This window comes from Haemorhous mexicanus, chromosome 14 (genome assembly GCF_027477595.1).
Source record: "Haemorhous mexicanus isolate bHaeMex1 chromosome 14, bHaeMex1.pri, whole genome shotgun sequence".
Classification (NCBI taxonomy): Eukaryota; Metazoa; Chordata; class Aves; order Passeriformes; family Fringillidae; genus Haemorhous; species Haemorhous mexicanus.
The window spans coordinates 8,456,601-8,479,411 of NC_082354.1; the positions used below are offsets into that span (position 1 = coordinate 8,456,601).

The 22,811-nt window shown below is 38.1% G+C and overlaps 1 protein-coding gene across 3 annotated transcripts in view; it reads left to right on the forward strand.

Annotated features, from left to right (window-relative positions):
* The window catches only part of MTMR1 (myotubularin related protein 1), a 38,097-nt gene extending 16,316 nt beyond the window's left edge, over nt 1–21,781 (forward strand). For all 3 annotated transcript variants that reach the window (XM_059859193.1, XM_059859192.1, XM_059859194.1), the window contains 5 exons: nt 45–251; nt 1,019–1,111; nt 6,012–6,125; nt 7,535–7,711; nt 19,654–21,781. In XM_059859193.1, the coding sequence (XP_059715176.1) occupies nt 45–251; nt 1,019–1,111; nt 6,012–6,125; nt 7,535–7,711; nt 19,654–19,818 (756 nt within the window). In that variant the 3' untranslated portion in view covers nt 19,819–21,781. The remainder of the gene's footprint in view (nt 1–44; nt 252–1,018; nt 1,112–6,011; nt 6,126–7,534; nt 7,712–19,653) is intronic.
* The last annotated feature ends 1,030 nt before the right edge of the window (nt 21,782–22,811 follow it).

Sequence of the window (22,811 nt, forward strand, 5' to 3'; positions counted from 1 at the left end):
TTTTGGTAGTATTTAATACACTTGTTTCTTCATTTTTGTTTAAGATGCTTCTTGCTGGAGCAGTAAGAATTGCAGATAAAATTGAATCTGGTAAAACCTCTGTAGTGGTGCACTGCAGTGATGGCTGGGACCGAACTGCACAGCTCACTGCACTGGCCATGCTCATGCTGGACAGCTACTACAGAACCATCAAGGGCTTTGAAGTTCTTGTAGAGAAAGAATGGATAAGTTTTGGACATCGATTTGCAATGGTAAGCTGGAAAATTTAGTGTGCAGTTTGTCACCTTCAGGGCTTTTACTTTGAATGGTAGTTTTTTCACTGCTGCATTTTAGTTATTGTCTCTGGTGTCTTTTTAATGGTCTGAGTGTGTCAGAGAACTGTGACCCATTCATTTTTAACAAGAAACCTCTCTGTGATGTATAATATAAAGTAAATAAAGATGAGGTGGTTTGAATGCAGTGGTGAGAAAAAGTCATGTGGCTTTTTTATGAGAATGAGGGATTGTAGCTTATGTTATGGAGAACCAAGGAAAACAATTAAAAAACCAAAAGTGTAAAATGGCTGGAGTTATTACTCTGATTTAAGGCTGAAGTGTTTATTTAACACGTGGGTTAGTGGGGAATTAGAATAAATTGTTATGACATTCTGTGGGCTCTGACTCTTAGGATTATTTAGTAGAAATGGCATGTAGTTATGACAGGTGGATATGGAATAACCATTTTTTTCACTTCAGTCTTAATAAATTCCTACCAGTTTCACCCACTGGTAGAAATCAGTGGCTGGCAGTAGAAGCTGGGAAAGCAGCTGGTAGAGCTTTCCAGCTCTGCTCAGTGCTGAAGGCATGTCCTTAAGTTAATATTGGGAGGCATTTTTAGTATTGAAAAGTACAGGGTAACATTATGGAAGACTTGCTTGTCTGGTTCACTCCTGGAACATATTTAAGAGTTCTTGAGCTGTGCAGTGTTGAGATGGTACTGCAGCCACACCAGGCTGAAATCAGTGTGCTCTGACTTCCAGCGAGTGGGACATGGAGATGATGATCACGCAGATGCTGACAGATCTCCCATCTTCCTGCAGTTCATTGACTGTGTTTGGCAAATGACAAGGCAGGTAAGATGCTGAGGAGTGTATTTCTATGAGGTATCAGTCTTTATCTTGGCAACGTAATTTGTGTAGGAGAACACATTCCTTTACAGAATAGTAGCATGTTTACCTGAAATTGGTTGCTCTGTGGCTGCAGAGGGAAATTTCTGTTGAAAGTGAAATACAGGGAGCTAGAGTAGAGATTTTGTCTTGAAACCAAAATACCAGCAATTTTTTTTTTGTTTAAAACAGGCTTACAAAGGGTTTGCTGTTTATATAAATAAGAGTTGTTGATGAAATAAATTATTTGTGTTGCATGTTCACTGGTGGAGTAAATGTTTGTATGGATTTAGATTGTCCTTAAGAAACAGCAAAAATCTGGGCTGATTGTGACCAGGGGGTAGTAGAGAGTTATTTTATGTATGTCTCAAATGTGAACATTTTCATCATTATGTATACAGGAAAGCATTTATACCACACAAACCTATTCTCTATTACTTCCATCACTGCTCTTACTTCTAGATCAGGAGAGATCTCTGAAATTAGTGATTCTTAAGGTACCAAAATACTCAGATTCTGATTTTTCTTCTGAAATCTTAAGTTATTGAATGGATTTAGTCTTCGTTTTCCTTATTTGTGCCTCCATGAACAAAAACCTAAGCTTTTTTTTGTGGCTTTATATTGCCATTCTTTAATGGGGTTATTGAAATGGGTTGTCCACCTGAAGGCTTTATTTCCAAGTGATTTAGAAGTTCTTGATGCTTGACTCCTTTGGTTTTTACCTTCCCCTCTATCTTTTCTTTTTTCTTCTTTCCTTTTTTTTTACCTCCTTGAAGCCTAACATGGGTCTGTGCTTTTATGGTAAAAGCTGTTATACTGAAGTCTCTGTAGTATGTGATTTGTTTTGAAGGCAGGAGGGTAACAGTCTGGTTCCATATGATCCTAGCACTCCCAGATCTCTTACCTTAGTCTTCTTGTTCTGAGCATGGTTCTTAAAACTTACATCATAGTTTCCAAAACTTGTATTCAAAACAGTCATCTTTGGTGCTTTATGAAAGTTTCCTGCTGTTATACTGGGCCCTTGTCCAGGGGGTCTTGTAGACTTTCTGTGTATCTGTGTTTCAGCATTAATGTGCTGTTTAGTATGGCTGGAGAAAAATAAATGAAAAATTCTGTCCCTCTTTCAGAGGAAAGCTAATAACAATAGCAAAGAGGAGCAGTTCTAAACACCTGGTAGGAACAAAAGTCCTCTGGGGAGGTCCTTAATTGAGAGCAGTCTCTTCTGTTTTTGTGATCTCCCTTGCTGCCTTCTATTTCTCGCTATAAACAGTTTAGTTGCCTCTAGTTTAAAAAAGAGAAAGGGATGGGGGCAGAGGGGGAATCTCTGAAACATTTTGCCAATATCACATCTGTTCAAAACCTGGATCCAGAAATTGTTCTGAAATTCATGAACAGCAGTGACATTGAAAAATCATTAATGTTGCACAGGAAAAAAAAAATAGAAAAAGTTATTCTTGAACAGTTCTTGCCCACTTCTTTTAATTTTTCAGTTGACTTGAACACTTAGAGAATAGATGTGAAGACTGTGATTACCTTGACACAGACCTTTGAAAAACAGGATTCTATTTTATCATTGTGTGGATCATTTGCTCATAAAACAGTGATAGTTTTGTGCTTTAGAATTCATGGTAAACATATGTGAAATGCTCCAAAGTTTAAGTAAGTGTTAATGACTGGAGGGTGTAAGGGCTCTGGTTTGGGCATGGCCTAAAAGCAAGCAAATAGGCTCTTTCAGGGTCTAAGAGTAACATTTTTAAAACAGTCACCTTAAAACAGTGAGAGAACTTCCCACTAAGATACAAATTTCCAAATAGCTTCAGACATTTGGAAATTAGGCCTTGACAGCCTTATATTCTCCCTTGGGTTTATGGTCTTCGTGACCCAAATAAAGTAACAGAGAACTTGAGAGAAGTACATTGACATCAGATTTTAATAAAAAACTTCATGGTGAAGTGATTTCCCTCCTCTGTTAGTAAATTCTGGTGATACTGAGTAGCAGATGTCAAACTGGAAAGGCCACATGTGAGCTGATGAAATGCTGATGCCTGGTTAAAAATGAAACAACTGTAAAAGTTGCATGTAGCCCTGCAGTTTAACTTCCTACCTTTCATGCACAGAACCCTCACAGGAGGAAGGCCTGCAGAAAGTCAGCAGAAAGTTTCATCCTGTTTGTTACTGGGTGTCAGCTGTTGCTGTAGATGCATTTTTCACTGGATTCAGCAATGCACTGTTCCTCTGTCTAGTCTTCAGTTAACCATTGTTGTCCATTGCACAGTTCTTCTGCCAAGTGTTTCAGTGTTACTGTAGTACAGAACAAGTTCATTGATTAAAAAGCAAGTGTATTTTGCATGTCTTTGAATCAAATGCTACTTCTCACTTTAAAAAAAACCCCAACAACTCCTGCAGCAACAAATGGGAGATTTTAATGACCATGTGTTTTCTCATAATTAGTGGATTTGAGAAGAAGTAAATTTCCATTTGAGGAATTTTTCCACCTGAATCTTCAAGCAGATGCTAATAGGCTTGGAACTACAGAGAAAGGCATTTTTAGGTCAGTGATTTTTCAGCAGCAGTAATAGAAGCTCTACAGTCTTGATACATCAGCTCCAACAGTACAACTCTTGTATCCAAAGACTGGGTTTCAATAAAGTGCTATCACTTATTAATAAACTAGTTGGAGAGCAACCACTGATGTATGGAATTTTGAATATGCTTCACTGGATTGGAATAGTGGCCACGTCGGCCTCCTTCTGATTAGTATGGACCTGTCACAACACAGAACCCTGATGTGGCAAGGCTCATTAAATGCTTTCAGTTAAAGAGAGTCCCTCTAGGAGACACTTTGTCTTCAAAGTTTTTTCCAAATATCATTTTGATGCTTTGCAAATTATTTTTGCTCTCTCTATCTGATTGCTGCTTTGAGTTGGACACAGCAGGCTGAGATCTGAGACCCAGTGAATTTTCTCCTGACTTGGTTCAGCACACCTGCTTGTCAAGTTCTGTTCATACTTCCTTAAAGTAATAGCTGTGTTTTTAACATCATTGTTTTGTAATTAACTTTTGGCATGATTTCCTAGAGAGAAGGAAGTTCAAAAGTAGTTAACTTATGAACATGACTGAAAAAGAGATTTTGATAATTGTAGTTTCCTCCATGCCTTATGAAGACAAATGGTGAGGAGGTTGAAAACAACCCATGACTTGCAAGAGAAGCCCCAGTGTGAGCACACTGTGCTGGTGAACAGTGCACAATCTACAGCAGAGTCATAGAAGAGAAGGCTCCCATTCATTTTCTGTGTCATAGTGCTGATAATCTCCTTACTCAAGATTTTCAGTCAAAAGATGGTATGTATTAGCTTGAGAAGTCTTGGAAAGGAAATGCTTTTACAATGTTTATCTTAGATCAATCTTCTTTTTTATAAAACATTGTTTAAAACTTAGCTCTTTCTGGGTTTAATACAAGCACGTCCATTGTGTGTTATTCAACTCTTTACTTTTAACATGAATAAACATTTGCCCTTCATAAATCACATCTGACACTGAAGAGGAATTTCTGGATCAGCTAGTTCACCCACAGTCCCAATTGCTGTTATTCCTCCTAACTATAGGAGTCATCTTCATTTTAAGTAGCTCTTGAGTCACTCACCAAGGTATTCAGTGTTCTTTAGTGGCACAAAACAGAAACCAGTCCTCTTAAAAAAGATTGTGCTTTCTGCACATCTGAAATATTGACTTAAGATTTCTCCATATAGCAGGAAATTTTGCCTTGCAAATCTAAAACTTTGTCTTTTAGACTTCTGTGAAGATATGCTCTATTAGAGGGAACGCACACAGTTTGTTTCATTTGTCCTGAACATTATTCTCTTATTAGATGCTCTTTATTGTTAATGAGAAAAATGCTACCTCTTAAGTTTTCCTTAAGTCTTCTCAATTTGTGATTCTTCTTAATGTCTATCATTCCATGTCTGTATTTGCTACCCTTCTCATCCTGGATGAAAAGTTATTTGACACATCAAGCCATTGCCACAGGTAGTCTTACCATAAAATCTGATTGAAGAAGGACTTTTTCCATCTGAATGGGCAGCAGCCCATGAATTTTGTAGTAATTTCTTCGTTTATGAATGTTTAGAGCTCTACAGTTTAGGAGAAACATTTTCAGATTTCTGGCTGTTTGTCTTAGATCTGGTAACCTGTGCTTGTGAATAAAATACCTAATGGTGCTCAGGGGAATAAGAGTTCTTTCATTTCAGATGTACAGGATTTACTTTCCCATACAGAAGAAGAGGGATTAAAGGCTTATTGTATATAGCTGATGGTAAACTCAGGGTGAAATGGAGAAAAGTAACTTACTTGAGTAGAAAGTGAAAGAAAAGTTTTGATTAAATGTTAAGTACAATGTATGTGTAGTAGTCTTTATTATTCAATTCATTGCGTGTTGAAATAGGAAATAAAAGTCTTAAATGCCATTATCTTATTTTCCCTTTTTCTTTTCCCCCAGAATGTTTTCTTGTTCTGTAAGAGATATAAAGCATATGTTTAAAAGGGCTTGGGGTAGAACAGAACACTGTTAGAGCTTCTTAAAATGGATTGCTTTATATCACCAGTTTCACATCAGCCAGTGTTTGTATTCTGGTATACTTGGATAATGAATGTAAAGTATAGCTCTGAGAAGTATTTGTAGAGAAGTACGTAGGTGAAGTAGATTATTGAAGTGGGAGTTTCTGAAATTGCTGAGTTTTCCTGCAAATAATCCCTAAATAGGACAAAAATCTCACCTGGATTATTTGGTTGCTTCTTATGTCTGGTTTTCTTCCTTTCTACACTGCTTAAAATAATGCTTAAAGTAATTTTACCCTTTTTTTAATATCAGTTTCCTGCAGCGTTTGAGTTCAATGAGTTATTTTTGATCACCATTCTGGATCACCTTTATAGTTGTCTCTTCGGGACTTTCTTATGCAACTGTGAAAAAGAGAGATTAAAAGAGGTAAATAATTAGTATAATGCACATTCTTAGTTTTCTGATTTTTATATTAAAATGTATAGAAAATGACCTCAGATTGTCTGAGCTGTGTTTTTAAATACATTTGTCACATAGTTTTAAAAAACAGTGCAGACATTAAATTTCATGGTATGAGAAATATATGCTGAATGCCCTGCTCTTAAGTGAGGTGGCACTTAGGTTTCTCTAGTTATCATCTGTCTGTGGGGTTGATGGTTTTTGTAAGTCCTCTTGCAGGTATTTTTAGCCAAAATATAAAAATTTAAACAACAGTAATTATCAAATAATATTAGCATTTTTTTCACTATTTCTGAAGCAACTCCTGTGGGTGACGTGGCAGGTTACTGTAGGACATAACTGGATGGAACTTGTGGTTGAGGACTACAGAAATTAAAATTATCTAAATGAATGAAGTTAGGATTCAATGAAAGATTATGTGTTTGTGAAGAAAAAATAGAAGTTTGTTGCTATTCCAAGTGCACTTTTGCTTTCTTGTGGCCTTGTTGTTTTTACTGTCTCATCTTTTCGAGCAAGTTACAATTCCTTGTTATATTTAGTTCTGCCTTTTTTTTTTTTTTTTTTTAATTTGTCTCTACTGCTTCTGTAGGGGAAAAGTTGCATGTAAATACCACAAGATGGAGCTGAATAACATGTTCTCAGCAAATGCAGGGTTTTCAGACAGCTTTCTTTCATAAATAAGTGGTCAGATGCAATTCTCAATAGAGAAATGCAATTCAAGACACAGTGGTAGTAGAAACACATGCTTTACAACATTGAAGGAGTTTAAATTTGCAAGATGAATCTGATGTAAGTTCAGATTTCCATTCTTTGATCTGACCATTATTATGCTGATTAAATTTAGACTAATCCAACTTTCAGAAGTGCAAATAAAAGTACAAATAGTCAGTTTAAAGCATAATATCAATTATTTGTTTGAAGCAAATAGTATGAGTGGGAAGATTGAAAAATTATTTTTCACAGACACTGTTTTGGATCTTCCAAACTCCCTGTCTCTTCACTGATATTCCTGTTAAAGCTAATCTTTTTAGTTTAGTTGGTCAGTGTATAAGCATGTATTTAAGTAGCTGTATATATTGCTGTAAATTATGAGCAGTACCGGTTGCTTCTGCTCAGTTAGACTTTAGTGTCTCTGAAAATAATATGTCTAAATCTCCTTTCTCTATTAGCCTTGGACAAAAATAAGTGTTCAGATGTTTTGCTAAAGTTTTAAGGCTGTTCAGTGATCAGCTACTGGAAGATTCTCAGCCTGCATGTAATTTTCTAGTAGATAAGGCAAAATTCTGACAGTATTATTGATATGTAGATATTACCATCTTATTTTAAAATTTTGCAATCCATGTAATTAATTTTTTATTTTAACTTTTTTCAATCAGGAGGTGAGCACAAAGACTGTATCTCTGTGGTCCTATATAAACAGCCAGTTAGAGGAATTCACAAATCCCTTCTATGTAAACTATGAGAACCATGTCCTGTATCCTGTTGCCAGCCTGAACCATTTGGAGCTGTGGGTGAACTACTACATCAGGTGGAACCCCAGGATGCGGCCTCAGGTATGAGTTCTCTCTCACATGTCTTCATGTTTTACTGAAGGTCACAGAGATGAAGAGAAATTATTATTTTTCCTAGTGTCAAATGTAGCATTTAATCCAAAAGTGCTCGTCTGTTGCACATATTTCAGCTGATAGGGAAAAAGGTGTTTGTCATGAAGATAATGCAGGATGTGGTCAAACTTGGAAAAAGGATTTTTCCTTTTTCTACAGTCACAAACTAGGGAGTCACAGTATCACTGTATTGGCCTGTAAAGATTAAGTCTTTTTTTGTCAGAAGATTACTTTTACAATACTTTTATAATACTTTGTAACACTTTTCAATACTTCTATTGCCTTGACCTTCTCCTAGTTTTTGTGTACTTCTGTTTTTAATCATGTTTTGCCCTTTCCCCAGCCCTGACATAGCTTACAGCAGCAGTTTCTGAAAGAACTGGACTAACCAACTCATTTTGCAGGCTCTCTAAACCAAGCATCCCATGGATGCTTGTTTTCAATTGACTTTTATAGTTTAAAGCTGGCATAGTAAAGATTAAACACTCCCTGTACATGCTCCTTGATTCATCCAGTATTTGTTCTTATAAGTGATGTCTGCTATTCAGATAAATCTCTAAATCTCATCAGACAAATGCTCCATATGTTCTCATGCTTAGAAGTCTGAAGAAAGCACATTCAGATTGTGTCACAACCATAATATATCTGAGTGTGCTACACCATCTCTTTAAGGTAACATTCCAAGGTACCTCCAAGCATATTATGATGAATTACCTGTATTAAGTGTTTGCTCAAAAGGTGCTTTCATCTTCCAGCAGTTAGAATGAGATGTGGGTTTCAGATTTATTAGTCATCCACAAGTCAGAGGCTGTTGTAAAAGGTGGTTTTCCAAGGTAAGTTTCAAGGCTACTACACTGGTAGAAGTCCAGGTTTCTGAGAAATGCCTTTTAAGATTCTGGAAAAGTCTGGATTGCTTGCTCTTCTCACTGAGGTGTTTCCTCTGAGCTGCTTTGTTTCTTTTACTTGTTAAAACTTTGAAAGATGGTGTATTTTAGGTGATATAATTTTCAAGTGAAATTGTCAGCTTCTTTTTAGCAAAATGCCATCTTTCCTTCAGCCTCTTTGCTGAATTCCATTTGGGTGCTGTTTGCACTAGCTGCAGCAGTGTTGGTTTATGACTTGTATTTGATTAAGATCTCCAGGCCCTGAGAGCAAGCAGGCTTTGTGAGCCACATGAAAGCCAGTCCTGGTCCAAAAGAGGGAGGGTGGGGAGGAGATGTTATAATGAGGAAGTTATAATTGTCATCTCTTAGTGACAGCTCTCCTCACTGCTGAGTGCTCTGCCTGCTTCTCTGGGAGACGCTCCTCAGTCACTCTGGCACATGAGACTCATTCACTTGAGAGAGCAGGTCCCTCCAGCAGGAGCTGAAGGGAACAAAATCTGCTGGTCCTGGTAACTGCCTTAACTTTCCTGCCACCTGCTTTTCTTAAAGTACTTAAAAAGTGTTTCACCTTTTCAGTTCTGCCACATAAGTTTTGTCATGATACATCATCCCTTTCTTCTTGTCTCTGGCCTGAGTTTATGACCAACATTTCAGAGGGTTTCAAATCTACTTGGATAAATTAGCAGCAGAAATTACAATTTTTTATTGCAGAATTGCATTTGCCAGTCTAATTATGAAATTATGAAAGCACAAACTCATACAAGCAAGTAAATAGTTTCTGCAATCACAGAATACACTAAGTGCAATAAGAATATACTAATCACAATATAGTAAGTTTGCTTTCCCCTGTGTTTGCATTGTCTGTTGTCACACCCTGTCAACCATTTCAGTAACATTCACAAGCATTCAGTGACAGAAAAAAAAGGCAATGACCCTTGTGACACCCAGCAGGTCTTCACTTATCTTCAGTGAAAAAATTTCTTAATCAGTGGATTTATTAAAATAATGGGCATCCCTGCCTACTGATAAAAGGTGATTTTGTTGAATACCTTTTAATGTGTTATCTTGATTTTCAACTAAATATAAGAGAAAATTAAATATTTAACATGAGTAAGTTCTCTGATGATTAGTTCAAGGCAACCTTGTACTGTTTTATCAGCTGAAAAAATATCTTTAGAAAACTAAACCATATTTATTGTTTTTGAGGTGCTCACCAAAAAGGAGAAAAAGCCCAATAGGTGAATTTAAGGGAAGATGAATAATAGTACTTTGGATATAATCAGAATGGATCTTTGAAACCTGTTTTGAACCAACTTGGTGTTATGGGAGAGAAATGTCACAGGAGCAGAAGGGCAGGTTTTGGTTGGAGGCAATAGTTTAGTTTTTCTCATTTCCACTTGATTAGTGAGCTTGATTTTCAAATGGACTGAGAGAAGTTTCATTGCACTTCATTGCCTTTTCTATTGGAAATGAGCATATATCACCTGTAATTTTTTTTTTTTTTGAAAATTGCTGAATGGGAACTTGATATAACAATGTATTTGTTTTTGTATTATTGTACTCTGTTTTCAGATGTCTGTGTCTCAGCCTTTACCAGTGTGATACAGTCTGAGCATATTCTTCATTGCCCTAGGACATACAGAGTTTAGTATCATTCTTATGTTCTATAAAGGTTGCTTAGAATGATATGACTTCAGTTCTGTCTGAGCTTTGTGGAAGCCTGAGATGGTGATTTTGATCACGTTTATTTGCATCAAGAGCCCTGTTTATTTTGTATTGCAGTAGATCTTGTGCACTTAAGGACACACAGCCTCTTTCCATAGGGTTCAAAGCTCAGAAATCTGAGAACTGAACACTGTGGAAAATTCCAGGTTAAATGTGGACATTTCTTGTTGCTAAATTGTGCTTCAACAAGGTCATTCTAATTCTTAAGTGAAATAAAAAGTTTTTTGGTTTGAGTTTGGAGGTGATACATCATTATTGGCTTCTTGTCCTAAGAAAATTAGATAGATCTAAGTCCTGTCTTATTTGAGTTCATTGACTGAGGAGACCTTTTTCAGATTTGCCCTTTCTTTGAGTTGGAGAAATGTGTATTTGTATGTGACATGTGGAAGAGAAGCTTTTCCATTCTGTCATAGAGAGGTGTGGGATCTGTGGGGGTGGCCTTACAGATGACCCTGCTAGTCTGGAATACATTAGATAATAATGACACTTTTGAATTTTTTCAGTTGATATATATTTTTCCCTTTTCTGTGTATTCATTTTATCCTCTTCTTGACACTGATTTGAGAGTTTTGGCTGCCAGATATCATTAGGTATCTCTTTGGGCATCTCTGGAAGGTGAGGAGGACACAACAATGAATATGATCTCTGCAGGGGCAGTAGTTTTGATCTAACACACCCCCATCATTCATATATGCAGAGCATGAGTAAAAGTTCCAGACCTTTCAAGTCAAGCTGTGAGAGGCAAGGAAAATAATGCATTTTGTTCACAAACTTTGCACAGTCCATTAGGATGTGTTTAGTTCTTTTATGCTTTCTTGGAAATTATGTTTTAACCCTTGGAGGACAGGGCTTAGTTTAATTTTAGTTTTATGTGGTTTTTTTTTTGTTTATTTGTTTGTTTTTAATATGCCTGGTAATTTTTCTTCAAGCTCTGTTCTGTAAATTTGGCCACAGTGCTCATGTTGAAACCATAGAAATGCCTGTAATTTTTCAAATTCATTCATTTCTTCATGTGTGTGGACTGTCATCCAGAGTAAAAGGCTAGCACCATCTATCACCTAGAAATTCAATTCATCTTCTGTGATGGGATCATCTGCTAAAGGCAATCTCAAAACTTCTGTGCAAGAGTCAGGAAGTTCTGTTGGCTGGTTAGCAGCTCACTTAAAGATGTGAAAGGGAGAGGTAGGAATAAGTAAAGCTCTTTGTTCAGTATATTCAGAAATGACTGTAAACTATATAAATAGCTTACAATTGCTGCTTTTATTTGATGCTGTTGCCAGAGGATTTGATGTGTTGAACAGTTGAGCAATCAGATGTTAGCTGTGCTTCAGTGTCAATAAACACAGAATATTGTATAGTGAAAACAACATATAAGATCCTGAGTGTCACTGGGAAAATTGCTGACAATAAACTGGAAAACATAATTACTGCAGTGCTTTATCCTGCATGTAATAGGATAATGTAGAACTTACTGCATGTAACTTACTGTCTGGCACAGGGAGTGTTCATGTATTTATCCCTGCCTTCAGTCTCACTGCCTGGTGTGTTCCCCTCCAAGCAAGTTGCCATTGGGATATTTTGAAAGTCCACACATTTGATTTACCACCATTTTGTGGCAGGACAGAGCTGTCACACAGCTCTGGAACTGTTTGGCATTGCTGGTCCTGAGTCCCTATTTTGGAATGAAAGAGTGAGGCAGGAGATGTCAGGAGAAACAATTGGCTTGTGGCTTAGGCAGCTGGGTGTTACCTTAGCAGAGCAGATTTCATCCCTGCAATTAACAAAGCATTCCTTCTGAGATGAGGCAGGTTTTGGCCAGTACTTGGTAGTTTCTCTCTAGTTGAGTGTCAAGTAAAGATTTCCAGAGTCTAGTTTACTGCAGATAATTTTTATCTTTAGATGAACGTCTCAGTATTCAATCAGTATGGAATAAAATAGAGACTAATGCTTATCCTGGATGCTGAAACAATCTGGAGTTACCTAAGAAAAAGAAATTGGTATCCTATAGGGAGCATCAGAATGTGCACAGAATGGGACAAGCTAGTACTATGCAAATAATCTTCATTTTTGGGAGCTTCTAACACATTCTGAAGGGCAAGCACTCCATTTCTCTCATATCTCAGATGTCTAAATCTAAGTGGGCTGTAGGTTTTAACAAGCAATGGCATCAACTTGTAGCATGTGCAGTTTCCTGAGTCTGGAAATCTATCAGTTGTTCCAGTTCCCACCTGGTAGCTGTGGGGAAATGATGACTTTTCCTATCCAAAATTCATAATTTCTGTTCTTGCTTTTCCAATAGACCAGGGCTTTTTGTTTGATCTCTCAGGAGCAAGAAGTGTGGAAGTATTGACTATTATTGAAAATTGCTGTCTTCATCATTTGAGATTGCCTTTTGCTACAGGTGTCCTGTTAACTAGGCTGTCAGAGTTCCAGTTCTTCACAGAGACGAACAAAAAGCTCAAGTGAAAGATATTGTTGTCTTTCCAAAGCACAGAGTAGGTTTTTGGAAAACTGACAGTCTTAAGCTGAGCAATGAATTTAAAATAACCATTTTCTTCTGCAGCTTTTCTTCCCTGTGGCTAAAACAGATAAAGTGTGCTCACTGAACAAGGCAAAATGCATTCACTGTTGAACAATTTTCATGTGAATGGCTGTCCTTGAGCTCGTAGAGTAACACACAGTAGATATCCATCCAATTAAGACTTGGTGGTACTATAAGTGAGTAACTATTATAATTTCTCTTTTATCCATCCCTGTGTTGACAAATTTTGCTATCCAAAAGCACTTCAGAGTCCTGAAGGATTCCTTGGGAATGAAAACCTGAAAATCAATACTGAAAGTGAACTGTAGTAATTCTGTGAAGAGGAAGGCTTTCTGAGGAAATGAAGCTGTCTTATGTCTAGATGGTTTTTATGTGGGATGTAGTATGTGTATGGTATAGCATAACTGTGGTTTCTCTAGTGGGCATAGTAAAAAAAAAAAAAAAAAAACACTTCATTTTTCCTCAAATCCTTCCCCAGCAGGAATAATTCATCATAACTGTGGAGTGGCATGTGCTCAGCATTACACTGCACCAAGTTCTGCTTTTGATATAGGTGGATAATTCAGTTTAAAAAATGGTTTCATATCAATGGTATTTTTAGTAATAAAGAATGTTTTTAGCAGTCTTGTCAATATTTTTCTGCTCAGTGTAGGCAGTAGGTACCCTGCTGTTAAGGTGGAGGAAAAGTACCTGCTTTTGAATGAAATAGGCAGCAAAGGAAACTAAAGGAGGAAAACAAACACCACCCATTTTAACTGGTTACTTTGCAGAAACCTACAATCACTTCTTCCTTAGTGAAGAATGGTCCTTGGCTCACTCAATCTTGGCAGCATTTTGCTGCTTTTTACTGGTTGGGAATGGGGTTTCAGATATTGCAGATATCATTAGTAGTGTGAGAATCATGTCATGGCTTACAGGGCAGAGAGACTGAATGTACCAGACAGGAGAAACTCTTAGGGGTGATGGGGCAGCTGGCAATATCCTGGGAAGGGGAAGGGAGCCAAGTAACAGGGAGGAATTGCAGAACTTGAAGGTAGCTACAGGTGAAGGTTGTAGGAGGAGGGAATCAGGTCCTGTGTTGAATTGTGGCTTGGTGAACTAAAAACTTAGAGAAATGTTGAAATGGGAAGAAACAGGAAAAAAACGTGAGCTTCCCTAAATAAAATCTTCTTGGTAAGTTGAATATTCTTTTTACTTTCTGTTTACAAAAAAAAGTTAGTTCCTTAAGATTACTCAGTGAGAGGTAATGGAACAAAACCAGGGATTTGAATGTGATGGTACAAAATTTGGTTAGAGCTTAAAGCCAAACAGAAAGATGCCAGAATTGTGGAGAACAGGGAGAAGTCTATAAAACTTATATTTAATGCTGAGGGTATTGCTCAGGACAGGTAAAAGGACTTGGGGCACAGGGTTTGAGTAAGTGGTGGGAAAAATTAGTTATGACAAAACAGCAAAAAAAAAGAGGGGGAGAACAAAACAAAAAAGCCCCAACACTGAAAAGTCTTTTAAACTGTTGTGGGTAGATTCTTCTGCAGCTTTTACTAGGCCAACTTTTTGGTTAATGACTGGAGTGAGGTCAGACTTCCCAAGGATCCAGGCCCTTTTCCCCACTACTTAGTGCTGCTGCAAAACTCCATATTCTTGTCCCTGTTTGGTTCTGTTGCTACCTGTATCAGATGCAAGTGCCAATTTTGTTTTGGGGTGATCAGCTTCTAACTGTTCATAGTAAATTTTATGTGACTAGAGAAATCTATTTCTATTTCTTGTAAATAGCACATAGCAGATTTTTTTTATGAAGTTCACCTTCCAAAATCCATTAAAAGGTATGTAGTACATTCACCTTTATGTTTCTACTTCACTTTTGCTGGACTGTTGTGTTAAATCACAGAAATGAAATGTACTGGTTTTCAGCACATTGAGGTAATAGTTTAAATAGCACATGTAAAACATCCTGAAGAGCAATGGCCCAGGAAATTTTCCAGCCCAGCCAAACTGTAGATGCACTGCTGGGTAGAGTTTCATCTGTGTAGGCTCCTCTCATGCAGCAGAAATAGTTCTGTGCTTTTAGCTGGGTTATGGACAGAAATGATGGCTGTAGGAGCTGAGTGTTGCCTGGCAGCATCACTGTGTGGGGACACTGGTGTGACAAAGGAAAGGATGCATACTCTGCTGAAAATCTGTGGATTAGAGCAGCAAAAATAAGTTGAATGCAGCTGGGTGATAGGTCCAGAGTCATCTTTTGAGGTTCAACTCCTAATTGAGAGGCAAAATGAGAGCGTAGAAAACAGTACAGCTGCTGTCAGCTTCCCAACAAATTCATCTCAGGCAAACCAATTACATGATTTCTTAACAAGACAGTAATAAAAGCTTGCCTTGGAGATGCTACTTGTGCTGTGCAAGTACACAGTTCTAGGGTTAAGGTGGTAACAAGATCTTGTAATAAACAATCTTCTTCAAACTTCTTGTTCCTTACAGAATCTGTCACTCTTCCACTTCCTTTCATTCTAAACAGTGGCAGAGTGAAGGAGAGCCTCGTTCACAGCAAGCCATTACAGGTGTTATTGTGAAGGTTGTTGGACCCATTTCCTTCTGAAGAAGTTTTTGTTTGAGAGAGGAATCTCATGATGAAATAGAGCAGGGTGAAGTGACAAAAATGGAGAAGGCTATCTGTAAGAATTTGTGCAGGATGGTTTGAGGATACACTGACAGCAACAGGTCTTCCTAGGAATAAGTCTTTAGGAAGTGTGGAAACTGACTTTTTAATTTTCATGTTTTTCATGACAGAATTAAATTCATGATGTTTCATCTTTTTACTCTTCCTCCTCCATCCTCGTGCCAGGCTGATCTTCAGGTCTTTTTCTAGGAACTTCTGTGGTACTTCAACTGCCTGTACCACCTTTTCCTTACCCATAATAATGTAATTTGAACATGAACCTTTATTACTAAAAAATCAGCTATTGTCAGCTGCTTGAAAATTGAGCTGCTTGAGATTTTTCTAGACTGAATTTGGCATGTTAGTTCATGAAATTGAAGTGTGTATTGGAAGTTTAATATGGGAAACCTCTTTCTGGAATTTTATTGTTCATTGTGTGCATCTACATGATGCTGTGTTAATGGCAATCAAAAAGAATCTTTTCCTGGGAAAGGCATCATATCAGAAAACCCTTCTGTTGTGTTTACTCTGCCAGATGAAATGGCATGATGTTATTCATGTGGAACTGTCCTGCAGAGGTTAAATCTAACATGCCCTTACTGAAAGATGGCCAGTATTTTGAAGGTGAGCCCTTTTCTTCCCTACTCTAAGACCCTACTCTGCCTTGCTCACAGCTTAGCTGGGCTCTAATGGTTTGCATCGAGTCCCCAGGTTTGTGTGTCTGACTGAATTGTTTTGTAAAACTTAATCCAAGAAGGCTCAGTTGATGATGAGAATGTGACTAAGAAAAATGTTTTCCCATATGAAAATATTGGGAAACTTACAGGACTTCTGTTGGGGCAAGGGGCTGTTTTTCTATAAATGCTCCATCTCTAGGGAAAACATGAGGTTTTGGTGAGATTATATTTCAGAAACTGTCCCGCTCATATCCTGGAAAAAATTCCTCCAATTTGGAGGTCTGAGGCTGCAATAATCTCAGTGAATTCTCAAGAACTGAGAATAAATCAAAAGGACTGAGAGATGGATTTTATACAGAGTCTGTGAGAGAGTTGTGTCTAGCAGGGAATAGGAGTGAATAATGCTCTGGGTGCTGGAGGTGCTGGCTTTCTGTTCAACCCATGGAACAGAGTCTGGGAAAGTAGGCTGAGGGGACATGGCTGCAGGCAGAGAAAGAGTTGTCCCCTGAGAGAAATGACATTTCTCCCTGCCTTTGCCACAGGATTCCTCTGTTGTAAGAGAGCTCACCTGGAAAGAATGGTCTTTTTTTTTTTGTCCTTATTTGCTGAGTGTCCTGCTTGATACCCACATGCCCCAGCTGCAGAATTCCCAAGTTCTCTGTTAAATTAGGAGGTGCTGGCTTCAGATCCTTGTTTGTAAAAGGAGAGTGTTAATACTCCCATACCTCATTAGGGTGCTGCAGAAATAAATTTGTTTCTTGACATGAGATGAAAGTACAGAAAAGGAAACTTTGGCATTTTAAATTCAGAACAATAAATAAAAGATGAGGTCAGACACTGCAAAGAAAACTAAATATTGAATAACTTCTCATTAATTAGGTGGCATCAGCCTGTGCACCGAGTAAATGAGGAATACAAGGGGGAAGCTAGTATTTTAATATTTATTTGACCCATGATTTTATACAGATGTACAGGAAGGCTGAATTGAGGTTGGAGAAGTAATCTTCATTCTGACACCTCCTAATTCTTTGAGAGCGTAATTTTGCAATCTTAATGTTGAAGAGTTTTGTGTGTGAGTTGAATATACACAGGCTTTTTAAAGGTCATTATTGTTATGTAGCTAATTTATTGAAAGGCAGCTCTGCTCTTCAGGATGGACCTGAGGGGAGAACAGCACTTGCGTCAAGGCTGGAGCATGAGCCTGCTGAATTAGCTCTGGGCATGCAGAGGGACTGAGAGGTGCAGCCACACTTTCCTTCCTCAAAGCACTTTGCAGAGCATAACAAGTCCTGCAGCAGCTTTTGTGTGGCCTATTCTGGAAAGATTTGTAGTGGGTTCCCCAAAAGCCAGTTTAGTGGAGCTGCTTTTTGAGAGTATGTGAGCTCTGCAGTGAGCCCAGCAGCTGATGCCCGTGTGAAATCTGGCCTGGTTTACTGAGTCTTGGTTAAGCTGTGCAGAAATCAGGTGTACAGATCTCCCATGACCCAGGGAGCCATTGTGTGACTGATGATTCCAATGGTAAATCATTCTGTTAGGGACCTAAATGTCTTCCTAAAGAAAATGGAAAAGAAAAGGAAAATGTCTTCCTAAAGAAATCTAAAGTAGGAGTCTGGGAGAAAGTGATCTTTTATTGAGAGGGAAAAATAAATACAGGGGATGCCAATTCCAGAAAATCTCAATCTTTACTAAAATTTGAAGTTTCCACAGTGTGTATTACAGCATCTTGGACAATCTTTATCAGCAGGCTCAGTTTTGCCATGTTTGTAGGTGTTCTACTTTCTGTAGTCTACCTCAGAAAAATGAGATTGGCTTTCTGGAGGGTGTGCTTTGTGTTTGATTAGTGAAGGAGATCTGTGAATTTGTGGCCTCACTTGCTGAAGAGTTTTTATAGAGGATGGAGGGTAAAACTGCAAGAGAGGGAATTCCTTGCAAGTGAGGGCAGGGCTCCAGGGTCATTGGGAGCTGGTGGTGGGCAGCTGTTGTTCTGCTGAAGACTCCAAAAGTTACACTTTTAAAATTGCTGTAGATGACATGCTGGATGAATTGATAACTCCCAGGGTACTGGAAGCAGCACTTTCTCAATACACTGACGTTTCTGTTCATGGGCTAAGCCACAAACAAGAAAAAACTATATGGCCAAAAAATTGTAGATCTAAAAAGACCTTTGGTACTCTTACATTGTTTTAAGTTAGAACAAGAGTTAAAAATTAAATGGTAATTTCTGTGTTAGGTTTTGAAAATATCAATATTAAATGCATGGATTTTGGATGTGTGTTCTTTAAAAAGCAGGAATTCACCAAAATGTAAGTTGTGACTCAGTTGCATATTGATAGCAAGTAAAAACCCTTTCTGGGTTTTGGTATTTCCTTCACATGGCACCACGTGCAGCTGGCAGGCTCAGGTGTGCATCCCAGCCTTAACAATCACTGCTAAGCAGTGGGAACTGATGGTGGGAGAATGCAGTTCCCTGGAGCCTGGCATTCCAGAAGCCCAGGGTATAAATTACTCATCTAACAATCCACAGGTCTCCCAGTGCTGCATTTCCCCATGATGGTTGTGTCAGTGCAATTAAATTCTTTTCCCCTCTTGCTCTTTCCAAAAGCTATAGACAATTAGAGTTTGTACAGGATAAAATAAATTAAAAGCAACTTACAGTAAAACTTTTTTTGGCCTTGTTGTGGAATTTGGAAGAGGGGGAGGATTCTCTCTGCTTGTCTGAGATAACAAATCCAGCTGCAAAGTCCAGTGTGGCTCGAATCTTCCTTTGGCCACGATATAATTGAATCTTTCAGATGAATATGAAAGGGCTCTGATGCAGGGTGGTGCATCTCTGATGTTTGTTGGGTAATGTCAGAAGCAGAAACCTGTACAATGCACTTCTGTGAAAGATTTACTGGAGTAAGACTCTGGGAGGTCCAGGCACCATTCACTTGGCTGCTGCATTTTTGTCACTGGAAGGGGTCAGATTCCTGGAAGGATGCCTGGTTAGAAGAGTAATGAGATGCTCCATATGGAACCAGCTTTTTAAACTCTATGTATTAAGTAAGTCCTGTCCCAACAGGCCAGAGAAATCATTCCCAGGAAAGGCACTTTAAGTTCTGCTGACAGTGGTATTGATAAGGGATACAGGTACATTTATTGGAGTATATTTGGTATCTCATCAAAAGTATATTTGGTGTCACATTTGCAAACACATTTTAATAGGTTTCCTGCCAGTTGTGTTGTTAGAAAGGGACAGTTTCCTGCAATGTTTCATTTCAAATGACTAAGAAACACCTTACCTAAATATTGACATACTGAAATTCACAAGTGTTGGATTCCTTGTTACTGAAAGCAACAGCAGACACATTGCTGGAAAAGATAACTCACTATGAAGGTCACAGTAAGCCTTTTGTTTCTTTACCTGGCAGGTTCCAATCCACCAAAATCTTAAAGAACTGCTGGCCATCAGGACAGAGCTTCAGAAGAAGGTTGAGGATTTGCAGCGGGAAGCTGCCACACGTTCCATTTCCTCCTCCTCTGACAGAGGCTCATCTCCTTCCCATTCTGCCACACCAGTGCACACCTCTGTGTGATGTGGAACAAAAGCCATGTGAAAAAAGCAGTGTCAGGTAACACAGAGGAGGGTGAAATACTTCTCCCATCACAAAAGGATTGTGAGTGATTTGTGATTGCTATGATCCACATGCCTTACTCTGTGTCTGATACTATCACAATGAGGCCAAAAAGAGCTTCAGTAGATGTGATGTATTTTCTTGTTGGCAGTTCCCACATGTGTTTTGACACTCTAGCTAAGTCACCAATCGTGAAATTAAACTTTGTTTTGAGCAACTAACAATTTAACCATTCTAAAAAGGAATCCATCTGCCAAGCAGAGAGAAAAATGCCTCACACATTGTCTAGAGTACTATGCCTGGTTGAGAGAATCAGATGAAATGCCACATGATGCTTACACAGAACACAAAATGTTTTTCTGAATGGGAGCTCCTTATTTCACTCAGTAATATATATATATATATATATATTTCTATTTTTTTTTTTTTTTTTTTTGCTAGAGCAATTTATTTTTTTTAGGTAATGCACTTGGAAATTGATTTTAAAATAAATGTTTTCCAGTGTAGTCAGTTTTACATTTCGAACTAAATATGCCATTAAAAGTGGATGAAGTTGAGCTGGGTTTATCAAGTACACCACACTGACTTGTATGATGTAATATATTTGGTAAAGCATGTATTTTAGGGTTTTTAATGCCTTTTGTACAAGTTGAAATAAAGTCTTTTGACTGTTTAGCTTATTGTTCAGTTTCAGCCTCCTGAGCGAGGGGTAAACTTGCTCATGTCAAGGTCTTGTACAAAGTAAAAGTTTGTTTTCTAGCAAATGGTAATATTTGGGGTTGTAATGACACCCAGCTGTGTAAATTGTATAGTCTGTATAGCTCCACATTGTGAAGTGTGTTTTGTTTCTAAGTGTACACACAAAATGCAAAGCTGTGTGCGTTTATACCCATGTGTATGTGATGTTGAACATATGCATCCTCCCGTGGGTTTAAGCTGTACCTTCAGAAAATGGATCCTGCCTGTCCAAACCCTTCTGAGGACCTTAACTTGCAATGACTTTGTTTGACAAAGTTTTTTGAATAATATGATCTTGTTTTTCTTGAAATAAAGCCTCTTGGCTTTTTGTTTTTTAAATTCCTACTAGCATTTTTTCTGTAACAATTTTATTGTGTTGACATGTTAAATATACATTCCCAACTTTCTTGCATCTCTCCCCAGAAATACTCATATTGGAGAGATTTGATTACTGAAACATTCCTCCTTTTAGAAAACTACTCACTGGCATTCTTGGAAGGCCTAGAAGTGGTGCATGCTGCAGATTTTCCCTGCATTGTTTTCCTGCTGTGTTTCATGAAAATCTGGTTCTTCTCCTTAGGAAACTTAAATATTGCAGCTCTGCTTTTTGACTCTTGTATTGCTCCAGGTTCTGCTGGTGGGAATTAAGCCCCATTTTTAGGAGCCAGGTGATTCTATATGGTGATTGTGGGTTTTCCTGACTGTGAGTATTCATTTGTTGCTGCATATTTGTTCCCAGTACACGACAGTGCTTCTCTGTGTCTCATTCTCTGCATTAACTCCACCAGCACACACACAGGTAATGAGCCAGGTGAGCTGCTGAGCACCTTCCTGACTTCAGCTGCAGAGGCTGAAGTGCTGTATCCAGACTTACATGTTTACTGTGCAGTGCAGGGTGTTTCAACATGTCCTTTTTACTGTAGTGAATGCTTTTTATAATAAATATTCACCTACACAAACACAGTTTGGGAAGGCTTGCAATGTTGCATCTCTTAATCAACCTCAGGCTTTTTATAAATAGATGAAAGATGTGTTCCTGTAAAAATGGTTCTGCTGAACAGTGTGTGCCAGCAGTGAATTTACATTGCCAAAATATGTGGAGCTGGTGTTGAATTAAACTCTTCTGTACTTCAGATTTCCTTGACATTTCTACTGTATATTAAAGTAAAGCACATTATCTCCAAAATGCAATGCTAAAGAAAATCTTTTGAAGTTTTCCTCTATATTTGTGCTAATAATCACAACATTTTCTCTATAATTATTGCAAAAGCGATGACTGGATTAGCTTGGGCATTCTGAGATTTTTAAAGCTTGGATTTTTAAAACTGAACTCTGAGAATTTGGTTTTGCATAGAATATCAGATATTTCAGCTGACTGGCTGCATATCCACCAGTTTGAGCACAGCTCAGTGAGTCCCTGATGTGCAGGGAGAGCTCTGGGGGAGGGTCCTGCTGTCCCATGTGTCAGCACAATGGATGTGTTTGCACACACTTAGCACAGAAATATTCAGAGGTATTCTGTAGCTCATATGGGCTAGTTAGAGCATAGCTTTACACTGAAGAGATGATTGTTGTTGTACTCACTCTGCTTCCTGATAATCAGACTTTTTTCTATTGATTTAACAACTAATTTGTTTGGTTTTTTTTTTTCTTTTTCAATAAGGCAGTATTGAACCATCTAAGGGATAAGCAGAATCCTGTTCCCTGTCTGCACCTTGGACAGAGCTGTTAACTTCTGGTTCAAACACTACATCTTCTGCTTTGGTTTTTGTTTTTGACTGCTCAGTATAAAGGGAATGGGCAAAGACAGGAAGCAGTTACATTTGGCTTGCAGGATTTTCCTATTCTCAGTGGCATATGAGAGGGGGTACAACATGAATCCAGTGTCCCAGAAGGGGATGAAGCCTTGGTAACCAGCTGACACATTTTTTGCTCGTAAAGTAAGTTAAATGAATCATCAGCATCAGAGATTATGCCATTTTAAGTCCTGTTTCAGAGCTGAATTTACACTTCTTTCCCCTGTATAGATAAGTTGGTTTTTTTTTTTTTGCTTTTTCCTTGAAATGGAAGAAGGCTTTTAAAGCCAGTAAACACTCCTAACTGCCTGGTTCTGTTCCCTGCAAAGGCAGCCTTCTCAAGGAGTTAGAGCTTTAAACAAGAAGTGTTTCATTGCTTTCATTTTCCAAGAGAAGCTGTACTAATTCATGGGTTGTATG